General features: G+C 40.0%; 1 protein-coding gene across 4 annotated transcripts; it reads right to left on the reverse strand.

Annotated features, from left to right (window-relative positions):
• Nucleotides 1-23: 23 nt before the first annotated feature.
• Nucleotides 24-20,992, reverse strand: LOC132202098 (tyrosine-protein kinase Abl). 4 transcript variants are annotated; one of them, XM_059628822.1, is made up of 14 exons: nucleotides 20,690-20,992; nucleotides 6,276-6,497; nucleotides 6,029-6,158; nucleotides 5,655-5,965; nucleotides 5,472-5,602; nucleotides 5,092-5,354; nucleotides 4,864-5,035; nucleotides 4,552-4,807; nucleotides 4,386-4,490; nucleotides 4,202-4,325; nucleotides 4,050-4,147; nucleotides 3,635-3,761; nucleotides 2,142-3,246; nucleotides 24-2,059 (listed from the first exon to the last, which is right to left on the reverse strand). In XM_059628822.1, exons 1-14 carry the CDS (start codon nucleotides 20,820-20,822, stop codon nucleotides 1,283-1,285), a joined length of 3,954 nt encoding a protein of 1,317 aa, XP_059484805.1. In that variant the 5' UTR covers nucleotides 20,823-20,992; the 3' UTR covers nucleotides 24-1,282. The 4 variants fall into 4 exon arrangements, with proteins under 4 accessions (XP_059484805.1, XP_059484807.1, XP_059484804.1 ...); XM_059628824.1 differs by having other exon boundaries at nucleotides 4,071-4,147; nucleotides 20,690-20,991; XM_059628821.1 differs by having other exon boundaries at nucleotides 4,202-4,490.
• Nucleotides 20,993-20,994: the final 2 nt, after the last annotated feature.

A 20,994-nucleotide genomic window follows, 5' to 3' on the forward strand; every position in this document is an offset into this window, starting at 1 on the left:
TCTTAAGTGTGGTGTGTGTGTCGAAGAAAAAAGCTGAAACCGAGAATCACAGAACATCAAATTAATTAATCAAACACAGTATTCAAAACGCAGCTGGTATTTTTTTTTTTTTAATCAACGAATATATATAAATAATATTAATAACTCTCGCGCGGAATGTCAGAAAGAGGTCTCGGAATGAATTTTTTCTGTCATCCTCCAACTGATTTTGAAAATATGTGAGCGTCGAATTGCGTTTCATCCACTGCGACTTCCATTTTATTGAATTAAAGAAAACTTACTCAAGATTAATGCATTTATTCTCTCTCACAAATCTCTCACTTGCGGAGACGAAAAACCAAAGGAAATTATTAATTAAGAGTGAATTTTATACAAAAGTGCGCGCGTGTATGTGTTGCTCATAAAAAAGACTAGCACGAGAAAATCCACATCTTCTCAGTTGTTTTTCGCCCCCTTGGCCTGGGGGCAGACGAGACTTGACTGCTCGCTACACGTTACGAAAAAAAAACAAAGACAGTTCGCATCAAGGTGAGAATGTAATCGTATAGTAATAGTTTTTAATAAGAATATATTTATATAATAATTAGATCGTAACAAAAGACGAAAAATGAAGAAGTAGTCGTTCTAATCATCCGTGTTAATTTTGCACAAATGCAAAAATCGAGGGATCATATCACAGAAAATAAAATCCTATTTCTGCAAATTACCAAGCCGTAGTAATAGTGTGTAATCATCAAGTGTGTGTGTCCATAGTTGCGGGGTAGCTTTAAGCTAAGTTGGAGCGGGGCGGGGGAACTGGGTTTAAGCAGCTGCTAACCATCGTGGGCTCCGAAGGCTTTTGACTACGGGACAACCATCTAGATTTAGAACTAAAGTTTATTTTTATTCAGTATTTTATAGCAAAAAAACTGACACTTAATTTGAGAGCTGAAAAAATTCAATCCCTTTCCGCTTTTAAGAAGATCAATGCATGTTCGTTCTTTTACAAAAAATAATTTTACTCAAAGCCTTTGATCTGTGCTTTTCTTCCCACTTCAAGGGTTTGATAATTTATATATCAACCAGCTTCTAAATTAACGCCAGTTGTTTCAATAAATAACATATACTTAACGATTTTCAATTTCTATCCAAGCCAGATTAATTTGAATATATATATATCATGTATATTTATCAATTTGATAATAATTTTTGTTCCGGTTGTTCTTCAGAAACAAGCCTTTGCGAGCCCTGGGTCTGATTGGGGGAGGGTTGGGGTGCGTGGGGGAAGAACTAGTTTGTCGATTTATCTCTGCACGGCATTCACAACGTCCCTGATCGTGTTCTGCACGTCGGTGAAGAGTCTGGCGTTGTCGGCCGAGTTCCTCGAGCCGGCCGAGCGCAGTTGGCGCGCCTGCTGCTCCAGTCGAGTGAGCAGTTCGCGGAACTGGAAGCGGCCGTGCGGCGGAATGCCGTCCGAAAAGCTGAGGCACGAGCCGTGGAAAAGGCCCACCTTGTCCGACAACTGGATGATGCTCGAGGTGCTGACGTTGTTGCAGGACTTGAGCGACGCCAGGCTCGTCTCCAGGGCCTGAGAGATTTCCAGAATGCTGTCCTTGGCGGTGGCCGTGCTGGTCGGGCCGGGTGGTTTTTCACTCGGAACAGGGGGAGGACTGGAACGCTTGTTTCCGCCTGGAGAGGTTTTGCTCGGCGTGGGGGTGGCGTAGATCGAAGGGCCTTTGCTGTTGGCCGGCAGGACAGGTTTGGTCGCCTTCACCAGGGGCTTGGTTGGCACTACCGGTTTTTCGTCAGCGGCCGCAGGCGGCCACACTCGCTTCCCAGCCGCCTTTGGGTCTTCCTCAGGTTCCTCAGCCGCTTGTTTCTCGTCCGCCGAGCCTTCTTTGTTCTCCCAGAGCTTCTTCAGGCTGCTGATGCTGCCTGTACTCTTGCGCTTGTCCTCTGGCTCATCAGTTGTTTTTAAGCCCTCGCCACTGTCACGCTTCTTCTCAGTCTCCTTGGCCACTTCCACCGCCTTCTCTTTCTCCTCGTCTTCCTGCTTTTTGTTCTTCTCTAAACTGTCCACCTGAAATCACAAAGGATTTTGTGTTAAATTTTATTAATAAATTTATTTGTAGTTCATTAAAACAGATTGAAATATTACTGACCTTTCTGAGTCTTGACTTAAAGTTGATGGGGTTTTCCGGCTCTTCGTCCTTCGATTTCTTCGAGTCAAACTTTTTAAGCTGCGCCTTGAAACTGGCCGCCGTCGCCTCACCAACCCTTCTCAATCCAGACTTTGCCTCCACCTTGGCGCTCTTCTCAGGAGGACTGACGTCTTTGACAGCGCGCATTGTCTCTCCGAGTTCTGCGACGAGTTGTGCGGCCGGATCGTTGGCCATGTGCGAAGAGTCCACTGGTGAAATCTCTCTTGGTTTCCCGTACTTTGAGTCTGCCTTCTCTTTAATCTCGGCGGCCAACTTCAGTTCCATCAGCTCCTTGGCCCGGAAGCCGCGCCCTGAGTCTTCGGAAGACTTTCCACCTGGCGAAGCAGAGTCAGGGTCGCTGCTCTGCTTTGCTGACTTGGCGCTGCTGCATGAGTCTGTTGAGGGCTCTCGCCGCCTCAGACTGACCCCGAATCTTGAACTTGCCTCTTCCACAGAGGGCGCCAGGGTTGCCACATCTTCAGGCCGGTCCTTTCTGACCGCCCTGGGTGACGGGACAACTTTCCGGCGCCTTTCTGGACTTGGGGTTGCCTGCTTTCCTGAGGGTGGAGGTGGAAGTTCAGGGGTGAAAGGTCGGTCATTGTCAAACTCCTCAGGTGGAGGGGGAAGGTCGGAGGGTGGAGGGGGAAACTCCAGGTCAGCCAAAGAAGGCTGGTGGGCTCTCGAGGGACTGTTGGTGCGGAAGGTGCGGAGTTCTCGCGCCCTCTGTTTGGGGGACAAGGGGTGGAAGCCGCCCCCGCCCGAAGAGTTGCTTCTTGTCATTTGATTTTGGTTCTGCTGATCGTCAATGGGCTCGTCTTCAGGGGCGGGAGCAGCTTCTTGGGTGAGGCCACTCTGGCGAAGGGACTCCAGGTAGGCGCCTATTCGCGCCCCCTTGGGCAGGGTGCCATACCGGTTGATTGCTCGCTTCACGTTCTGCACCTCCAGGGCAGCCACATGCACCTTCGGATTGGAGGACTCCTTCGGTGGGTAGGTCTTGGACTTCTTGCCAGTGCGCTGCTCCAGTCTGGCGCTGCCCATTACGGGCGCTCGCTTGAACGAGGAAGTGCTGAAAAGCAAAAAACAAGAATTCATATTAAAGTTTTTCTGAAAACTAGATGAAAAATTACTTGCTTTTGGCAGTAATCGACTATAATTTGACAAAATTGACATTAGAAATGCTGATTGTGGTGATAAATAATAATTTAAGGCCGGTTTAGATTTTAGTTTTTAAGTTTTAAGTGCATTGAAAAAAAAATCATCATGGAGAGGACTTGCAATTGATTTTAAAGATGTGCATTATTAAAGAAAAAAATAAGGAATTTGGATCTTTGTATAGTATTTTTGAATGTGGTTTCAAGGTTTTAACATATTATGAATTAAATTTTCAGTATTTTATTTTCAAGTTCATGTAGAAACTGTTATAGTTAAATTTGTTTGTTTAATCTGTTACTCACCCTGGGAAGAAAGCACCGGTTACTTCAGGGTAAGAGTGAGCACCCGAGTCATCAGTGTCTGGGGTTTGATCCTGCAGCTCGCCTTCACTGTCCCCCTTACTCATGGTCTGCAGATCTTTTGTGATCCCTGTTAATTGTGGAATTAATTAGTCCAGTGCCCAAATTGGCATAATTAGTGGCGTTCGAAGCTGTTAAGCAAAGCGCATTGCTCCGTTTCATGCCGTTTAATATTTTATACAGCGCTTTATTTACACAAGCATCACGTTATTTCGACACCAGAGAGAAGCATGTTTAGGTCCTCCTTCCTTTCCGTTTGGACGTATGTTACAAGAGTGAGGTTGAGAAAGTTACGAGTTACGAGGCTGGTAAGCTCATGAATTTAGCGTGCTCTGGCAAATAGGAGGAGACCTGATACCTTCAAATATCTTATCAATACCGTTTAGATCCTCGTCCCCGTCTGCCGCGTCCTGCTCGTAAGTGCTGTCCCGGAAAGAGCTGCACGAAGACAATAGGCTAAAAAATATTAATGTAAGTGGCTGGAAAAAAGCAAATTATATTCAAATTTACCTCGTTCTTTTAGGTGGGGCCGGAGCCTGCTTGCCTCGTTTGTTTGTAGTCCGTCTCAGCTGCACCATGGCCCCCTTGTTTGTAGAGGGAGCTGCAAAGGTAGACAACTTGCTGCCACTCTCAGCTAGAATTGAGATAGAAGATGATGATTTTGCAGCAAAAGACATGACAGTAAAAAACTTACCAGCTGCCATTTGTTCAACAAGGCCATGAATGTTCCCGGTGCTGCCAGCATGTGGCTTCTTGTAAGGCAGTTGAGGTGTTCCTCCTTGCAGTTGTTTCTCCACCTCTGCAAATTAACCATTTAATAAAAGAAATATTTGTATAATAAAAAAAAAAAAAAAACACACCCTCTGTAATGCTCGACTCTTGGAACATGTTCTCGAGCGAGTGGTGGATCTCCTTGAAAGTGGGGCGATCATTGGGGTTCCACCGCCAGCACGTGCACATGAGCTGGTAGATTTTAGGTGGGCAGCCCGGCGGACACTCCATCCGGTAGTTCTTCTCTAGCTTATGATAAACGTCAGTCAACTCAATCCCCGGGTATGGAGACACGCCGTATGTCGCAATCTCCCAAAGTAGAATCCCGAACGCCCACACATCAGACTGCAAAATTGTTTCATGTAATAAATTATGATCAAAATTTCAAGCTGAATACAAACCTTGGTTGAGAATTTATTGTACGCTAGGCCCTCTGGGGCCGTCCACTTAATGGGGAATTTGGCACCTGCATGAGCAGTGTACGTGTCGTCACGCATCAGTCTTGCCAGTCCGAAATCGGCCACCTTGACCAGGTGATTTTCACCAACCAGACAGTTTCGGGCAGCCAAGTCCCTAGACGATTAAATAAAAAATTATAACCTGTGAAAAACATTCACATTTACATTTACCTGTGTATGAAATTCCTGCTTTCGAGGTAGGACATTCCGCTGGCGATTTGAGTGGCGATGTACATGAGAACGACGGCGTTGATCTGATCGCGGTTGGCTGTGCGCAAGTAGTCGAGCAAGTTGCCTTTGCTCATGAACTCGGTGATGATGTAGAACGGCGGCTCGCGAGTGCAAACGCCCAGCAGCTGAACCAAATTCGGATGCTTCATCTCCTTCATGATGGCCGCCTCTTCCAAAAAGTCCTTCAAGGCCATTGTGTCCTCCTATTGGCAGAAAAAAACATGCAAGCATTAGCTCTAGGTCTTTAATTTATACCAAAAATGTTAAAATACTTTTTATTAAATAGAGTTCTTGATAAAAAATAGATTAATTTTGTTCACCTTAAGAGTTTTAACAGCTACAGTCATGTTGTATCTCTTCCATACGGCCTCATAAACATCACCATACTGCCCACCACCTAGCTTGTGTTTCATCACAATATCCGTCCTATTAATTTCCCATTCGTCTGGTTCTGCAGATGAAATAATCATAGTTTTAAAATTTTACAACTTAAAATTACATACCAGGGCTAAGGGCAAAGACGGTAGGTTTGTTGTGCTTAGGCGCAGGATAAAGCAGCTGCGTGATGAGGCCGTCGGCATGCATGGAGTGGTGGTGCACAAGTTCGGCCAGCGCGTTGAACTTGCTCTCAGCCGTGACGTAGACCTTGCCCTCAGGGTCCTCGTTGATGCGGTAGTGGTAGACGCGGCCCTCGTAGCGCAGGGAGATGCTACGCTGGCCGGGACTCGATTCGCTCTCGCGCACCAGGAAGCTGCCGTTGATGCCCGAGCTGAGCAGATATTCTGCTGCGTTTCGCGAAATAGGCCCATGGTACCTAAGGAGAGGCGATTTTACCATTAAATCGGTTTTTAAAGAATGAGAAGAAGTTAAATTTTACCATGAATGTTTTTCTAAAGAGTTGGCAGGGGACACGTAGTTTGAGGGAACCCAGCCGACTTGGCCAGCTGTTGAGTGGGCTTCGCACCACTCGCCGCTTTTGTTGTAACTCAGAATTCGAACTTGTTCACCTAAAGTCAAAGAAATAAATGAGTATTTATTTTATTAAAAATTCTAAAATATTCAATAATTTATTTTATAATTTGAAAAAATGTATTAAAAAAAATTTTATTTCAAGCTGATTTTACCTTTTTTAAGGCTCAGTTGGTTTTCGCCACCGGCCTGAAAGTCGTAGAGGGCAACAAAGAGTTGCGGGTCGTCCTCCTCCTGAGCCAGCAGGTTCTCCTTGGACGTCCAGCGGGCGGCGCCCTCGAGCAGTGACATTGAGCCCAGCAGCGGCGCTCCCAGTTCGCCGCCGTCGCCACTTAAGTCCGGGATGTGCGGCAGCGGCCTCGACTGCAACAGCGCCTCTGCAATCACGCAAATAAAAATTCAAATTATTTCCTCAGCCATAAAATTGGCTAATTACAGAAGATTGACAATATTTTTGTTGCTTCAAGATTGGGGCGTAAATTTATTCATTAGCGAATTCCGCGAAGGAATGCGTCACGGTCGTTTTCTGATTCGCGGAAGTCGATTGTTAAATTTTGGCACTCTCTTATCATCCCATGAGTCATAGGATCGAAATCATCATTAAAAGGACGCTATTATTTTCCTTGTTCCGGAGCAATTAATTGAAATCAATTCAAAACCGTCTAAATCAATTTAATCAACTCTTCATTATTTTCAGTGCAAAAGAAATTTCTGTGGAAATAAAATGTTTTTTTCTTTAAAAAGATCACATTTGATGCTTGAGATGCTTCTTTAATTAATTCGGCAATAAAAATAATAAATAAAGACAGTTGGGGGCTCAATTACCAATTTAACAAATTCCGGTTTGCGAATTTAATCTGGGAAAATAAAAAACGGCCTATTGTTTTGCGTGCGACCGGCTGCGGCTGCTGGCCAGTGACACTACCTGGCGAGGTGCATGAGCGCGCGCGAATCGCATTCCATTCCAATAACACAAACCGAAATGGCTCGCGGCAAGGATGAAAAGAGACCACCCAGGTATGCGCGGGGCAGCCACGGCATCCCTAAAATCCCTAAATGAACTAGATGCTGTCAGAAAAGCAGGTACAAAATATTATAACGAGGAAGGAATGGGAAATGGGAGGAGGATGCTGATTTTGAGATGAATGGACCAAGTTAACAAGTTTGACATGCAGACTTCCAGTGAAAATCATTAATTATAAATATGAATGCGCAGGGAAAAGCAGTAGGTGGCTGAAAATCAAATTGAATTTGTTCTCATTAAAATCTTTAACATAAATATAAAAAATAGTTGAATGAAAAAAATTAATTTATATTATTATTACATTAAAAACTTGTCACACATAAAAGTAAAATTAAATTTTGTGAATTAAGCAGTTGAAGTTGCATTTGAATGAGTTTCAAATGAAGATATTTGTATATTCATGGCATATTTGTGTGTTTCAAAGTTAATTCTAGATTCAATAGCATAAAACAAAGCCTGTGTGATTTTTTTATATTCTCGTCGTACTTTTCTTTGTTTCTCTGCAAAGAAACTTTCACATCCGTTCTCCGCATCCAATTATCGCAATTTCTGTCGTGCCGATTTGACCTGGGTCACTTCCGCGCTCGACCTGCGCTCGACGCCTCGTTTGTTGCATCAATGCCGCAGAAACGCGTGACACGAATGCGCGTCATTCTGGTGCGGATGAGCTCTGAATAGGCACTTCATGGGATTAAATTCTCTCAGCTCGCTTGTTCTCCTTTTCCCAGTATCGCTTTCAGATAAACTCGGTGTTTGCAAAACAACTCGGATTGTTTGAAAAATCGTTTTTCACCGAGTGCGCGTGTTTGGGCTTTTTTATGGCCGAACAGGACGTGGAAAAGTTTTTATACATTTTACAAATTACGCGGCAGCAGTGTTGCATGACCAAATTTTTTCGCTTAAAACAAAAAAGCACGACGCATATAATAAATCTTTTTATTTTGTATTTTAGTTTCTGAATAAATGTCAGGGGCGATAAGACAATCATCTCGCTTACAACAGCGCGTGACTCATTACGCTGCACATTACACTCTCGTACTTTCAAATTATTCACAGCGGACAGTGAAAGAGTAGAGGATACCGCAACGCACAGCACAATGCACACGGCCTTGCGATTAGCCGGCCCTTATCGAACGCAATCCCACTTCACCGATTTATTATTGTAAAAGACAAGTCAATGACTATTTCGGGGCTCATTTGACATTTTAAAATGAATGAAACAAGATGCATGATTACAAACAAATTTAAATAAGATACTTTTGAAATTATCCTTGAAATCAATATCAAATGTTACAAAATATTAAAAAAAACCTATTCAAACAAGAATTAAAAATAAAATAGCACTTTTTTATGTGTCTTTGTAAAGAGTTAAAATTTTTCCAATTAAAAATGATTATATTTTGTAATTCATATATTGCTGAAGAAATTTCCAAAAGGTTTAGCACAAAATATTTTTAAGAAAAATCATCAAAATTTATTTATGATCGTTTATTTTAAAGCTATTTAATATAATTGATTTTTGTTGAACGCTCATTTAAGGTTTGGCTATTTCATCTGGACTTTGCTGAATCGAGATCAAAGGGTGTCATCTTTCAAAGAATCCCCTTGTCGGCCAATAAAACCCCCGTGAAACAAAGAGGCGCCGCGCATTCTCAAAGCCAGGCGACCGCTACTTCCTGCAATAAAAATTAATTTCGTTCCTGATGGTGTTCGACAGAGTCGGCTCGCCGCTTTTCATTCCGCCGAAGGGACAAAGAGACGAGAGTGCATAGCAATTAAAAAGGCGAGTTTTGTTAACAGGAGAGCAAGTACGAGGTGCGCCCATCTGTCCTCTGCTTTGTCACTCGGAAAGACAGGAATTGCTGTCAGCCGTGAGCGACATTGTGAATGGCTTTCTTTTGTTCTAGTCGGTGAAATGCGAGGCAAAGGGAAGGACGACAAAAAATAATAAAGGGCAGAACTACGTAGGGTCATTTCTGCACAAAGGCCGCGAGACTGCAATTAATTTTATTTGCACTAAATATACTTGTTGAACGTGCAGTCCTTGCAAACCAAGAGCTTTTCATTTGAACTTGTAAAAATCGTGCTTTCATTTCTTGCTATGCTTTTCTTAAAGAAAAATGGGAAATAAAAAAGTAGATAAAACCTTTTTAAACATTTCAAATTAATTTTAAAAATTGAAAAAATACTAAATAATAATAATCCGTAGCTAAATTATGAACTAAAAAAAGGACGAATTGATATTTTTTTCAATTTAAGCATTTAATTTATTGATTTTTACAGGACTTTAATTTTCTATTAAAAAAGCATATTAATTTAAATATTTCAAGAGAACCCCCCATTAAATAATTTCAAATTTTTTTTCTTTGCTAGTTTGAAGGCCATAAATTTTTCGCCTCATTCTTCAGTCCACCCTTTCATTCTTTGCCTTGTCGACGAGCAGCTTGAGCTTGGGACAATCCTCTCGAGCCAATAGACACGCAACTCAGCGTCTTTCATTCTCTCTTTCGTGCGCTCCTTCCTCTCTTGTCCTCGGCAACGTTCCCTCTCGTTTTTTTCCCTGCTCACTCGTCTCGGTGAAGTAGGCGTGAGTCACATTTTGAATCACAGCAGCTCGGCAACCACCCCCATGATCCCGGCGACAAAAGACGCCTCACGTCTCCGCGTGCAGCGAAAAGGGAGCCAGACGGGGAGCAAAATATGTATAAAATAAATGATCCCGACCGACGAGAAAGCACGCGAATATTTTATAATTGCTGTGCGTTTGAGCGTGCCAGTTATTTTTCTGAAGTGAATTTTGTGCGTCTCGGGTCGAGAGAAAATTTGCGCATGTAGATGGGTAATTGAGCGGAAAAACGTGGAGATTGCGAGCGAGCGAAAAACTTTGGGGGAAACGTGAGAAATTTTATTTATCTAAAAAAGGGAAAAAACGAGTTTCTCTATAATCGTTGATAAATTATCAGAAATATTAATATCTTAACTAAATGCTTGTTTATTTTTTATAATTATTCAAGAGAAATTTATTTTGATCTACTTTATTTCTATAATTTCTATTAATTTTGTTGAATGCCAGCCAAACTTGTCATGAGATACTTAAAAGTTTCCTTTCCTGAATGGCCCAAAGTCGAAACAATTAAACTTGATCAGAAAGCAATTAGGTCGGAGCGTGAATAAATAAACAAATGTTTCGGTTTGGCGGAGAAAGCCAACGACGGACGATTCGCGGAGAAAGTTTTGCTGGTTCTTCTTTTTTTCGGCACGGCCTTGGCCGTCGAAGGAAGGAATCGGCCGCGCGATTGAAGAAGTGAAGGGGCGCGGCAGAGGTCGTTCGCTTCCCCTCGGCTGTCTGTGTCTCTCTTGCGCGTTCTCGGATCGATCAAAAGCGCCATGCACGAGGAGTGCGCCGCGTCCAACGGCCGGCCGGTCCGTTGACTCTCCCATTCAAGAAGAGAGCTCTCGTTTTTTTCCTATTTCTTTGTGCCGCAGAGAGCAAAAAATAATCGAACGAGTTCGGACGTCAGATCGAAGAGCGGAATAAAACATCTCAAGCAGCTTCAAGATCATGTGTAGATGGAGGATCAGCTTCCGACCGATCCTTCTTGAGGAGGAAAATTGAGACACGTTCCATGTGCGAAAAAAAGAAAGAAAAAAGGGAACAAAGAAAGACATACCTCTTGTTAACGCGAAAGATCTTTGTTGAAAGATATAATATCAATAAATTGTGGAGATTTATTTGATAACATTTAAAAATAATTATAAAAAAATTTTTAAGTTTGTTTGGTATTGTTATTTTTAAATTTTAATAGCAGTTGTAATTTTTGTTTTGTTAGATAACTTTAATCAAGAAATTCTTCTGGAAAATAAAAATTTTGTTTTTCTTGATATTAAAATTTGTACTTTTTTTTTGCAGTTTATCAGAACTAACAATATGGAGGCAAATAGTTCATTATTTCAACAGTTTTTTTTTAAATTAATTTTTTTTCATCTTAATCATTAAATTTCCTCTCTTTTTTAGCAAAGATCAAATGTCAACGTTAAGACAGTTTAAGACTATTTTCGGCTTAAAAGATTTACAGAACTTTAAATCGTCCCTCGCGACCGCCACATTTGAGATTTAATGGTGCACTCGCACACGAATATGGTTTCATACGCTCATTATATTTTCCAGCTTTTCGGCCTGTCTGTCTCCTTGAATCTGCCCTGTTCGCTCAGAGCTGCTTCCATAATTGGATTATTGCGGCGCGAGGCGACGTTATAGTTATTTTCAGCAAGATGCGTGTTGGGCGAAAGCGTGCGAGAGACTCGCAAGGTCTTCGAACTTTTGATTGGTTTAGCACCCCCGTTCGGTAATTGCGTGAAGCCTTTCGCACCGAAGAGGAAAATTGTGTGGAAATGCGTTAAAATTCGTTGCAATCGAAATAATTTCAAAAATAGATTAACTTCACATTTCATTATACCCAGATTTTGAATAAGGTTTTATGGATTTTAATCAAATTTCCAAATATTTATTTAAGTGCTTTTGCTTATAATTTATTTTTATAAATTTTGTTACATTAAAATTAATTAAGAGTTAAAATAATTCAATCGTTTATTTTTCCAATAATTTCCAAAGCAATTAATAGAAATTTTAAATTTAACTCACTTAAAAAAAATCCAATTCCAAGCATATTTTTTCCTTTAGTAAAATTTAATTTATCCGTGCGTGGTTGAATCAAATTTATCCCACTTAAAAACGATTTCTTGAAAAGCGACACCTTTAATCCCCTCTATAAACCATTTATAATATACAAACACGCCGCTCGTCGTTTCTTCTATTAAGTACATTTGTAAATAGCATTTTATATTTCTCGAATGTCACACTAAATCTTCATTATTTGAATACATAAATTCAATTAAATCCCTGCAGCGCGCGATGCACGCACATTCTTCCCTCCGCATATCCGCAGCTGATCCGCTCCCGGAATAAATTATCCTTCCGCCTTCGCCTTTCGGGCCCGCTGCCAAAATTCCTAAACCCCGCAGCTCGTCAACCCTTTCGCTTCGAGACGACGCAGCAAAAAACGTGGAACGAACAAATTCTTCTTCCTATCTCAGGAGCGTGTTTTCCCAAAAGGTAATTTGTCCGTCAAAGGACGCGGAGGTGCGAAGGCTCTCTTTAAAACTTTTAGCACCCACGCCTCTCCTCTTTATCCCCCGCGAGAGAAACTCCAAGAAGTGTGAAGTGCTGAAGAGTTTTGTTTTTTATTCATTCCGAGGCTGGAAAACGAACCCTGCGGCCGGTTTTAAATATTCAAACAAACGCCTCTCTTTCCTTTTCATTGCTCTCTGCTGTTCTCAACTCTCGGCCTGAGAAGCCAGCGAATGAATGAGAAATATTTTCCCACAACTTTTGCTGGAAGAAAACATAACGAACACGTGCATGTGGGACTTTGGCTCGTTTTTAATTTGCTTATTGTGCGCTCTGCGCGTGAAGCACTCGACATTACTAGGATATCTTCTCCGTAGGTTGTGATTTACAGACGCAATCGGAGCGGAAAATAATTGGCGTGCCTAATTCCGCGTCAAATTTATTAGGACGCCTGCGCTATAAAATTCAATTAAATCCAGGTGGAATTATAATTTATGGCATACGAATGTGGCCGAAATGTTGTTGTTGTTATAAAAATTAATGCCATGAAAGCAGTAAAATATTTCAGGAAGCATGAATTGTATTTTTTTTTCATCCTTCAATCTTTAAAATGGTTATTAATTTACGAATTAAGGATGCAAAATTAATACTTAAATTAAATTTAAAAAAAAAAAACGAAATTCAAATCATGCAAGTTATGATAAAAAAATATGACACAATCTTTTCTGTTAGAAAATTTAATAAATCAGCTTTTTTTACTGCATATATGACTTTCTATAAAAATCTACAGCGAATAATTTTCCTGAAGAATGTTTTTTGATTCGTTCTCTTTACACATGGCAGATTTTTCTGAATGCCATTCCAGACTGCACACTCAATTTTCTCCTCAATCTATCTTTATTTATTATTTTATTTCTCTCCTTCATTCGAGGGAGCACCGACGGCGATTCAAGTCTCGTTTGCAGACTTGCTTTCACAGATATATCGGTTTGAATGGAGCGAGCAGCGTTTTGACTTTTGAGTGTGGGAAAGAACGAGCAGCAGAAGAAAACAAAACGGCGATCCTTAGAGGCAGCCACCCGAGACGCCCGCGAGTTGAATTACACCGAGACGACGGAGAGCAGCGCAATCACTCATGATCTGCCCCGCTTAATTAAAATCGTCCAATGGTGAATATGGAGCTTGGTATGACATGTGATTTTCATATAAATTGCTGATGCCGCGGTTTCACGTTCATCGTGTGTGAATGTATTAGTCCGGTTTGATTATTTATATTGTGAATTGTGCCAATTGTGGTCTTGACAAAAAGAAGATTTAGAAATTCCAAATAAAAAATGGAACTTATCAACTTCATATAGGAAAGTGAAAGCTTTATTAAATGGAGAAAATTTTAAAATATCAAAAAAGGGTTTAATTTTAAATCTAACAATAAATGCAAACTAAGAAATCATCAGTTTTAACAAAAACGTCATAAAAATCCTAATTAAAATTATTTATAAATGGTTAATTTTATTATTTATTTAATAAACCGAACTGGGTAAATCTTTGTTTCATGTTCATTAACGCCAAATTTAAATATTATTTTGTCTCAACATCTCAAAAAAATATTTTTCTTCTTTAAAGTCAAAAATGAATGAATTTGAATTTATTCTTCTAGCTTCAGAAATTTTTTCAGACACAAATTAATTTAGAAACATTTTTAATTGCATTTGTAACCTCTTCTTTTATATTAAACAAAAAACCCTGATATAGACAAGCTTTTACTTTTATGCTGGAGAGCCATTCAAATTTAGTGGTGAACAATAAAAATTACCAGCTACCCGGCCTGACTGCATCCGAATTTTGGAATCGTGCCGTCGAGATGCGGGCACATGTGTAATTATTCGGTTTTATCGCGGCGTCATCGCGCACAGCATCTCAGTCTACTCCTCCTCATGCTCTCAGCCACGAAATTATAAACCGTGGTTGCGTCGCGATGACACGAATTTTCATCATTATCGTTTTCCTCTCTCGCTCCAGCTCGGAGCCCCCTGAGGGTATCGGACAAAAAGCGGCAATTTCGGCAATAAAAGCGGCACGAAATACATCTGAACTTTACGACTGTGCCGAGAGTGCTGGCGGCGCGAGAGAAATTATAATTAAAAAAATCGCTTCCCATACAGCAGAGTGCGATGAAAAAAATAGCCGATCATTAAAAATATGCTAAATTCTTCTATTAATGGAATCGCTGCCGTGAAAATTAATTCGCTGGAATAATAATAATAGCAAAAATTAGAAGAGAGCGTTGAATGAGAAACGAGGTCCAAGAGCAGTAAAAGCGGCGGCGGAAGGAGTAAAATAGAGCCAAGGCGACCTTTCTAAACTGCTTTTTGCGCCGGCAATCGAGCCAGCCAACATCTTATTAACCCTCTTTCGCGCGAGAATCGATCGGAAGTTAGAACAAATTAAACCGATTGCATTCGTATGGAGAATTATAAAAAAGTAAAACAAGAAGCTTCGCCGCGTTTCACTTGTTGCATTATTTACCTGGCGTCGCAACAACTTGGACATTTCTTCCAGAATTAATAATTGAATCGAACATCAACACAAGAGTTGTCAAGGAAGTTAAAATTTATGTATAATAAGTGACTGGCTTTCTATTTTATTGTGGATGTCATATTTAGAGAGAAGTAATAATTATGGTAAATATTGTGATTAAAACAATGATTGATATTTTTTCTTTCATTGACTAAATAAAAAAAAATTCAATTCTTAAAATAGTAATCTTCAAGTTTTCGACAAATTAATAATATTTAGGATTAAATTTCCTGTAATTTAATTTTTTTTTCAATTTAGTTAATTATTGATTTTTCTTTTTCTTTTGGGGGGATTTCCAGCGTTGCAAATTAGATGAAATAATTCATTTAATGGAATTGAAACAAAAATAACAAAGTGCAAATATCTTTAATTCTTTTTTTAAACAATTAATTTAAAATGTTTAAAAACAATAAACATTATTTTGTCGATTTTGAACAAATTCCATCAACTTTGTATTCAAATTAAATAAAAAAAAAAACCGCAAGTCAATCCTAATTTCCCACAAACCGAATTGGAAACCCAATCCAACCGCCAGTTCAGACTCGAAACAAACCCGAATTCCGCGTGAACAAAACCACCTGTGCCCATCTCAGGTTGATAAAATATGTTCTTTTCGAAATTGTTCGCCATACCTGTTGGCTTGCGACGCCTCCTAAGAATGGCGGCGCACACACCCTCCAAGTGCGTCAGCATCTTGTCCAGCATCAGCAGCACCGTCCGAGCACCATTCCTCTTCCGCACGCCTAACTAACGAGACTGAGAACCTCTTCTGCTTCCACCCAGCCCGATTCTCCGACCCACGTGACGTCAGCCTGCCGCCGCCGGACACTCGCAACAACAACAATTACTTCTGCCGCCGCCACCGCTGCATCTCGTTCTCGCCATATGGAGGGGAACGCACGTCTCGTTATTTTACCCAGAGAGAGAATCTCAAACGAGCATAAGAAGGGGCAACAAGATCATTTTTTATGCTCTCCCCGCCAGCTGATTTTTCTTTCTTTAACCTGTTTGATATTGGGCATTAAAAAACAGGTATGCGCACAGGCTGGACTGGGTAATTTGGCCGTACGCGGTCAATACTGCCTTTACAGAGGTCGAATGAAAAAGCAGAAGTTTTGAAAGTGAAGAGGTGCTTTATAAATTTAATAATTATAAATTATTATTTTCAAAAACAATAAAATGATTGAAAAAAATGAATTATTTCTAGTTTTAACAAAAAATTTGACTTAAAATAAATAAAGGTCTAGGAAATTTTTTGCAATTATTAAAAAATGATTAAATTAGTAAATTTTGACTAATCGCATTTACGTTGAATTAAATTCTGAGAAGCGAGATATTTGAGACAAAACCGGTGTATTTAGAGGATTCCTGATTTGATAATAAAAAATTCCATGTAAAGGCGATTAGTCAAAAGTTACTAATTTAATTATTTCCTGTTTCCAGTGATTTCTTTGGGTTTTACATTCTTAAAACATTACAAAATGGTTTATACTAATTGAAAATTATTTTTAGAAGATTTCATGCTAATAACAAGCAGTTTTTTAAATTAAATTTAATTACATCAAAAATATTATTAAATTAGTAGCTTTTGACTAATCGTCTTTACGTGGAATTGAATTCTCTAAAATATTATGTTGCACTCCTTCACATTCTGCTTTAAAAAAAGGATGATTGACCAACATCGCTCAGCTCTAGCAATCTCTTGTAAAAAAAACAACAATTTAATCTGACCATCTTTTATATGAGCTTTGAAAAGTTATCCAATTAAAGATTTGACGGATGTGACCAAAAGTATTTGGTTTCCAATTAGTCCCAAATTATTCCTCGGCACTCTTTCCGTTTGAATGAAACAAGCCGGAACGGAAAACGGTGTTGAGAGGAAGTGTGATGATTTTGACATCAGTTTGTTTGTGTTTTCCTTCCTCGCTCCTCCCTCGTATGTGTATTTTAGTATATTGAGAGACTGTCGGAGTGACAGCAGGAGGAAGACAAATCGGCATCCTTTGCCACCGGAATGACAATCGACGATTAATTACGAACGGGAAACACCGCTTTCCTATTAAATGGACGGCCGATAAGAGCTGCGGACGATAAGGCCAAGGATCCACGGGGAGAGTCACGTTGGACCACAAATTAAATTTAAGAATGGAATCTTCGAGCAAGAGGAATTTTTCGGCTGCTTTGTTGCTTCCTCACAAAAGCCGTGGAGAATTTCCCGGCCGTGAAAATCGCTGGCGTTTATATATAAAACTGCCGCGGCAAACTTTACAGTCGCATTTTTCAACTTTATGTCAAGAATATATCAATGAAAATAGTTTGTACGTTTTTTGAGAGAGTTGGGAAAAGAAACCATTGAAAATTGGCATTCTCCGCGGCGCAGAGTTCGAAGGGAAAGAAAGAAAGGCAAACATAAATCGCAGGCAGTGCAGGTTGAGTGGAGCGGAGGTTCGCGTGACTGAACTGCACAAATTAAAAGATCGCTTTGAAAATAACAAATTAACAGGTGTTTTCACCGAGTTATGACTCAGATTTCCACCTGTCCTTTTATGGAAGTAAAATTATATGAATTATCCAATAAATTGTACTGAAGAAGAGAAAAATTATTTTAATTTTTTTAATAACATGGAAAATTTAAATTTAACAAAAAAAAGTTTGAGATATGAAGATAACATTACTTTAAAAATAACTTTTGGCTTAAATTTTATTATTAATTTCTAAAACTTTATCACTAAGCAAAATTATAGAAAGCAAAACTTGAATAAACCTGAATAATGCAAGCTATAAAAAATGGGTGTGGCATCGGCTTATAGAATAGGGAGGCAAATTATTTAGGTAATTTTTTTACTCAATTAAATTTTCGTCTCCCTCGTTTTATAATTTTCGAGTGAAAATTTCGTAAAATCACAAAACGTGATCACTCGGGTTGCTGCCGAAGCACGTGTTCCCGTCGTCGAATTTCAGAGTGTGCATGGGGGTGGTACTGCGGTGTCCTGCTGGCACATGTGCTAGGGGTTGCTGCCAAGAGAGTGCATCGTGGGCGAGGTGCATTCATTCCGCCCCGTTCGGCGTAGTTGTGACGTCACCGATCGATACTTTTTCACTGCACGCGCCGCAGAGATAAGTAAATTGAGAGGTACATGCGTAAAATGAACGTTATCGGACGGACCCCTTTGATGCGATTGCGGTCGGGGGTGAAATCGGATGGACCCGAGTCAAGGGTTAATCGACGACGCACATATAATGCACAATTTGCGTCTCAATAAAGTTGTTGCGTCACTTTTTGTGTTTGTTTGCAAAAATAAAAATGAACAGAAATCAATAGACTGGCGATAGGATTGAGTCACCCTTCGACGGACAGGTGCATTTTTATGCAGGCAATTTTAAATTTGATTCGTTGATTGCGGGGGAATATTTTATATTTAATTCAACTTAATTATAGTAATGCAAATACTTCTTGACAAAAAAGTTTGAATAAAAATTACCAATGAAATTTTATAGCAAAAACATAAAAAAAAATTAAATTAAACGTGGATTCAGAAGCTAATCAAGAAAAACGATGATCAGAAAGCAAATTAACTCCCAACTTAAAATTGGAAATTTCAATTTTTTTTCAAAACAGACTAGGATTTCTGTTTCAAAAACAAAATCTCCTGATTAGGACAAAGCCAAGCAATTTCTTGTATTGTAGAATTGTGGGTCAAAAGATTCAAGCAAGTCGGAGCCTTTTTTCTATTTTGACAAGATTATCTTCAAATTTTCAACTATTTTCCAGATTTTGGAGTAAAAAAATTTGCTGAACCATTTTTTAGCACTGGAATAAAAACTTGCATTGAATTACTTGATCTTTTTTATAATAAAAGAGATGAATAGAATGAATCAAACTTTCATTTTGAAAGTAAATTTTTCCCCAACAATTTAACTAGTGACCATCGGATTTTCGTTGCTCATTCTTTGATTGAAAAGTTCAGAACAATGAGTTTGATCGTTGTTTGTGATTGTTTCGCATTTCAATCAAACGTCGCCGACTCGGCATCATTCTTTCCTCCTTCGACTCGTCTTCTAAACAAAAGAATCGGTCCACGCAGCAGCACACGAGCCGCCGTCGCCGAGTTGGAAAAAGCTGCGAGAACGGGACCGTCGACCCGTTAGCAAAGAGGAATTGCGTGCTTCTCTCTTTCTATCCGTCTCGCTGATGAGACTTTTCTCTACTCGCACAAAACCTTTTCAAACGTTCGTTTCACTCTGACATTCAATCTGAAATTGAAAAAAGAAAATAAACAAACAAAAAAGTCGTCTGCGAGCCAGATTGGCTAAAATTAAAAATCGCCATGAACTAGCTTAGAAAATGGAACTTTTAAAACTTCAAACTTGATTTTGACTTGACAAACTTAAATTGCATCAATACTTGAGCAGCTTATTATTTTTTTCCTTTAATTTAAAAAATAAATTGCTTTTTTACAACCAATTTAGGTTATGCCTCAAATCATTATGTATGAAAACATAATCAAAGCGGTTGGTTTCGTCAAAACAAATTACTCAAATTATTGCTGGCCAATTTCCCACGCCAACACATTCAAACCTTCCTTTCCTTTCTCTACTTTTGGCATGTTGGACATAATTTCGGATTGGCTCCGATTTGGCGAACCATCGCAATCATCTCCAATGCACTGTTGATAATAAATTTAATTTCATTCATCCTGAACGTGACAATATCACAATTAAACGTGGCTTGAGTTTCAAGGGCGTCCGCCGCCTTCAGGCCGATCGGGAAAAAAATAATTTTCCTCTTCGACTTGAAATCCGAGGAGTCGGTCGACGAGACCGGTGCTTCGGCTGCAGCAAGGCTGAATAAATTGCATACAAAGCCTATTGTATGCTATTGAATGCCTGCGCTAGACAATTGCCGCCGATTATCCTCTCCTTCTACGGAATAATTTGACTTGGCTCAAGAATCTAATGGACCTTAACTTGAGATTGGAAAGCTGAGGCCCGAAAAATGGTCCCAGATGAGAATGTTCTCAATAGTAAAGTCCGAATTGAATAAATCTGATATTTAATTTAGAAAAAAAAATTAGATTGTCCAATGCACTTGTAATAATTTCTTACAGATAATTGAGAGGATTTGAGAGATTTACAAATTGAGACTTGCTTCATTTATATAAAAACCAACTTATTTAAAAGTCTAAATTCATTTCATAAACATAATAATCATTATTTTAAGCATTAGAGTTAAGAATATTTTTTATTTATACCAAAATTAAGTTCAACACAAAAAATAACAAAGATACTGGAGATCTATAAAATTGGTGATATAATTACGAGACAAAACGGTATGAAATTAATTTCTTAAAAAAAATTAACTTGAATTAATGCAGATTATCAAAACATGGATTTAATAAAATCAAAAAATCATAAAAATTTGATAGTTATAAAATTTTAAAGTTGACCTGAATTATTTTGATTCTAGTTTAACTTTAAAGCAATTTTAATCAGTAGATTTCTAATATAATTTGAATTTTATAGCATCCGATTTGAAAGATTTTTTACTAATAATTTGAAGTCGACCTTTCATTCTCGAGTGACAGCGGCGCAATAAGCTTCGGCCGTCTTGTTTATTGCAAATTTTCCCACAGCCCGTTCGGCCCCAAAGTGTGTCACCGACCGGAGGAAGGCCATCCTCAACCGATCGGGGCCCCTGTGGCGCTGAAAGACCCCACGGAGGCGCCCAAGACGCCTTGTTCGAACAACACGAAGGCCCCTTTCAGTGGGTTGCCCTGGGTTTTTCGGAATTCTTTTGGGTCGGGGGCTTCTCGGGGTCGGTGGGCTTCGAAGGGACTTACCGCTGTGCTCGGTGAAGATGTTGGAGCCCTGCTGCCGGGCGTCCTTGGGGACCCGGGGCTTGTTTCTGGTGGCCCGGCCCACGGTGAGTCCGGCGGTGGCCACCATCCTCTCCTTGGTTTGCTGCGCGCCCATGGTGCGGGTCACGAGAGGTCAGCAGGCCCGCATCGCAGCCGGAGGCCCCGCACGGGCCCCGAAGCACAACTCGCAATTTGCGCCACGCAATTCGCCGCGATTCTCAACGCCAGCCGACGGCCCAGCTAACAGTCCTCCATCATGGCCCGTCTCCAGTCGATTATTTAGTTGC

This window comes from Neocloeon triangulifer, unplaced genomic scaffold (assembly GCF_031216515.1).
Source record: "Neocloeon triangulifer isolate White Clay Creek 2 clone unplaced genomic scaffold, ASM3121651v1 ptg000014l, whole genome shotgun sequence".
Taxonomy (NCBI): Eukaryota; Metazoa; Arthropoda; class Insecta; order Ephemeroptera; family Baetidae; genus Neocloeon; species Neocloeon triangulifer.